This window comes from Medicago sativa, chromosome 5, assembly GCF_051527215.1.
Source record: "Medicago sativa cultivar Bolivia chromosome 5, Bolivia_mono, whole genome shotgun sequence".
Taxonomy (NCBI): Eukaryota; Viridiplantae; Streptophyta; class Magnoliopsida; order Fabales; family Fabaceae; genus Medicago; species Medicago sativa.
This window is the reverse complement of record NC_140753.1, coordinates 5,488,048-5,492,436: the sequence shown is the minus strand read 5'-3', so window position 1 is coordinate 5,492,436 and position 4,389 is coordinate 5,488,048. Positions and strand designations below refer to the sequence as shown.

The 4,389-nt window shown below is 33.8% G+C and overlaps 1 protein-coding gene across 1 annotated transcript; it reads left to right on the top strand.

Annotated features, from left to right (window-relative positions):
* Window positions 1-885: 885 nt before the first annotated feature.
* Window positions 886-2,705, top strand: LOC146919444 (metalloendoproteinase 1-MMP-like). The gene has a single exon (XM_085712802.1). The coding sequence runs from the start codon at window positions 1,494-1,496 to the stop codon at window positions 2,565-2,567; it is 1,074 nt and encodes a 357-aa protein (XP_085568928.1). The 5' UTR covers window positions 886-1,493; the 3' UTR covers window positions 2,568-2,705.
* The last annotated feature ends 1,684 nt before the right edge of the window (window positions 2,706-4,389 follow it).

Below are 4,389 nucleotides of genomic sequence, written 5' to 3'. Positions count from 1 at the left end.
TCGTCATCGATGTTGGTAGTATGTAGTTGGACTTATGCACCTTATTGGGCCAAAATTGGACCGCTTGGAGAAAAATAATTCTTTCTTTCGACCTTTTCCTATTTGTGGAGCCTAATAACTTAGATTTGTAGTCGTGATCACACAAAGATCGCTAGTTGTTTATATATATGTTTCTCAATAATAAACAAGTATCTTCTTTAAAACTTAACATCCGATCTAAATACGACTAATTTGGAGGATAGTTTTCACCGTCGACTAACGAGGTTCGTTTGAAATCAGAACAAAACATTATATAAACCAGTCTAACACAAAAATTGTTAGCACATGTAGAAACTAAATATGAGACTTTAAAGAGTATACTCCGAGATCACAAACTTACAACATAACACAATATTCTGGATTAGTTTGTGTTGCATATTTAAGAAATTTTAAGAGATTATCACTTAATATCATTGTTTTTTGCTATTCAAAAGTAGAAGTGAGAAAAAATTATGAGATATTGAAATGGAAAATTATATCCGTGAATCTAACAACTTGATGATGAAAGAATGAAAATTGAGTTACATAACATTGAATCATCACGTATTCTCTTTCATTGATAAATTTAGAGTGCTTATACATAGACACACATAAGTGACATACACCCCTTAAACCCCACACATAAATGCAACATGTGGTAATGTGGGTTCAAAATAACTACATATCCTTTGTGGCACATTACCAAAATACCCTCTCACATAGGGTGTGTACAAATGGTGTAAAAAAAGGGGTCTCTATCTATATTTTTCCTAAATTTAAGTTTAGATCGTATCTATAATCAAATGTGGGACTCATAAGTAACACACTCACCTCCTTAAAAACTTAAAAGTGAAGTAGTATATACCCTTGGAATGCCATGTCCAGATTCTGCTACGAGTACCATAGAAATAGAAAAAATGAATAGAGTTTGAATCAATTGAGGAAAAAATTAAGCAGAGAAAGCCTTATTTGTCACGCAATGCGTAGTTATTTCCCAAATAAAATCCAAAATCTTTGTCGCGTCTCTGACGAGTTAAACCCTTTTATCGCCACCAAATTGGGTCAACCAACATTAGTCTACTTCTTCATTCAACTCAACTAAACTTGAACAAATCATATTTTCTATGCAATTTCCATTTGACAAATCAGTTACCTCACCACCAACAACCCAAACAACAAACAAAATTAAACGGCCAAACTTAAAAATATACTATATACTATATACTACTACTTTATATACAAACAGAAACATTAGTAGTTTACCCACCCATCACACTTCAAAAGTCAGGATCTCCCTTCAAAAGGGTCAGAATCTTCTTATCTTTACATCATCATCCTAATATTAACTTCCCTATACGCATGTATATAAATGATTCTAAACTCATAATCATATGATACGATACTACCATTAATTCATTTATCATAAGGTTCATATTCATAATAATAATTCATCTAGCTACACATAACAAATAGTTATGTTTCAGTTTTTCAGTTACATCAACTTTTTGTTCTTCTTTATGACCCTCTTTTTGCAACCCTGTTTTCCCGCGAGGATTATACCAGAATCTGTAACTGTAATAACCACCACCCAAAAACACAACGCCACGTGGCATGATTTCTCGCGGTTTCTTCACGCAGAACCAGGCAGCCACGTCAGCGGCATGGCGGAGCTCAAGAAATACTTCCACCGCTTCGGTTACCTCTCTCCGCCGCTAACCACCGCGAATTTCACGGACACGTTCGACTCAAGCTTCCAATCCGCCGTTGTACTTTATCAGAAAAACCTCGGTTTACCGATCACTGGAAAACTCGACTCTAATACTATCTCAACGATCGTTTCTCCGAGATGCGGCGTTTCCGATACAGCAACTCATAGAATCCACACCACGCAACACTTCGCTTACTTCAACGGTAAACCACGGTGGCTTCGTGGTTCTCCGATGACTCTAACCTACGCTTTCTCACCTTACAACATGATCGACACGTTGAGTTTATCAGAAATTCAAATGGTTTTCGAACGTGCTTTTGCGCGGTGGGCGAAGGTGATTCCGGTGAGTTTCCGGTTAACGGAGAAATATCAATCGGCGGATATTAAGATCGGATTCTACAACGGCGATCATGGTGACGGAGAACCGTTCGACGGAGTATTAGGGGTTTTAGCGCATGCTTTTTCACCACAAAATGGAAGGTTCCATTTAGATGCAGCTGAAAACTGGGCCGTTGATTTTAATCATGATGATTCAAGAGTAGCCGTTGATTTAGAATCAGTTGCAACGCACGAGATAGGTCACGTGCTTGGTTTGGGTCATTCTTCTATAAAAGAAGCGGTTATGTACCCGAATTTGAGTCCGAGAAGGAAAAAAGTTGACTTGAAAATTGATGACGTGGAAGGGGTTCAATCTCTTTATGGGTCTAACCCGAATTTTACTTTCAGTTCTTTGTTGCAGTCTGAGAATTCGTTTAATCTTGCGGTTCGGTTAAAAACCGGTTTCTTTAAATGGATATTCTCCTTGTGTGTTTCTTGGTTGGTATTATTTTTGGGTGGTTGAAGATTGTATTCATATACATGTATTTTCATTCTTTGATCTTTGTATGTAAAAAGAAAGAAAGAATACGAAATGATAGAAAGAAAAAAGAAAAGTTGAATCACATGGGCTAAACCCTAATGATTCATAGTTTATATGATATATTTTTTTAAGATATTTTTCCTCTTTTTATTGTTACAACATAGAAGAATAGATATTTATTTAATCTGTCAATTTTTTGAATAGAAAGAAGATATAACTTTTGAGGAGGGAAAGGTGTATGCACTTTAAGTGGATTTTGAGCTGTGAAGCCCCGATACTTCAAAATGGATGACGTACCGTATCCCCTGCGTATCCTGCATCGATACCTGCCCGATACTTCCCGATACGTATCCGGAGAGTATCCAAATATTAAATTTTATTTTTTAAAAATTAATTATCCGATACTTTCCGATACGTCCCGATACACACGGATACTTGTGTTTTTTTATATTATTTTGATTTCTGTTTTAAAAAAAAAAAAATAAGAATAAAAACATTATATTACTATAATATATATATATTCCTTTTATCTTTCTTTGGTGCCAGTACGACCCACACCACACCACACAAACAATTGCATCTTTCCCTTTCTAAGAAATTAGGGTTTCAACTTTTTCTTTCAAAGTGGTCGCCGTCCACTTTGGCCACCGTCGAAGTCTTGGTATCGGACGACTTTGGTATATATTGCGTATGTAATTGACTAATGACCACTCTCTTAATCGTCAATATTATTTATATTTATGTTAATGTGCTACGAGCCTGGTTTCTTGTGTTTGTTAATATATTTGCATATTAAAAAAATGGTTATAATTATATTGTACATTTAATTATATAATTTTTTTTATTAACGTATCCCAGCCGTATCGTATCTTGATTTTTGAAATTTTTCCGTATCGGCGTATCGGTGCAGTATCGTATCCGTATCGTATCTCGTATCCGGGCTTCACAGATTTTGAGAGTTGAGACAACACTCATATAAAAAGGCCCACAAAGAGTGTAATGGGAAACCAATGAAAAAAGATAGGAATTGTTGTTAATTGGTATATAAAGGATGGAATAACATTCCTAGAGTATATGCCTAACCCAAATAGTGGAAGGAAGGAACTGAGGTATCTTCTGCTTGTTTGTTTCAGCTTATTTTTAGTCCAGAAGCAATTCTAGAGCTTCAAAATTGGAAAAGGCAATTTCTCACATGTTTGGTTTAGCTTTACAAAAAGCAATTTTCTTCTCGAAAAGCAATTCTGACTGAAGCTACAATTTCTAACTTTTGAGTTAACTAGAATCAATTCTCCATCAAATTTTATATTTTAATTATTACAACTCATTATTTTCCTTTATCGTCCCTTATCAATTCTCCTTCTTTTTGGTTTGTATTTAATTTGATGAACCAAATTTAATCAAACAATTTAACAAACCAAATTAGCCTCAAAAATATTTATAGTCAAGAGTTACCAAGTTTTGGATTTTTCTTTACGGTTTTTCCGTTCAGATTTACTGTATTTTTCTTTTACGCTATATTTATCATTTTTGGCAACCAGCTCTATTATTATTTAACTTAAATATATTTTATCAAAAAAATATAAAATACATAGAACAAATATTTTGTCAAAAAAAATTTGGTTTAATGATCGTATTTATTATTAAATTAATATATAGAAAAAAAATTATTAAATTAAATAATATATCTATATTTAGTATTGATCTACGCATACATTCAACTATGTCCATTTATTTGTATTTAACTATGTCCATTTTAGTAATTATACATTCAAAAGCAATTTTGATCAAAACTATCCAAACAACA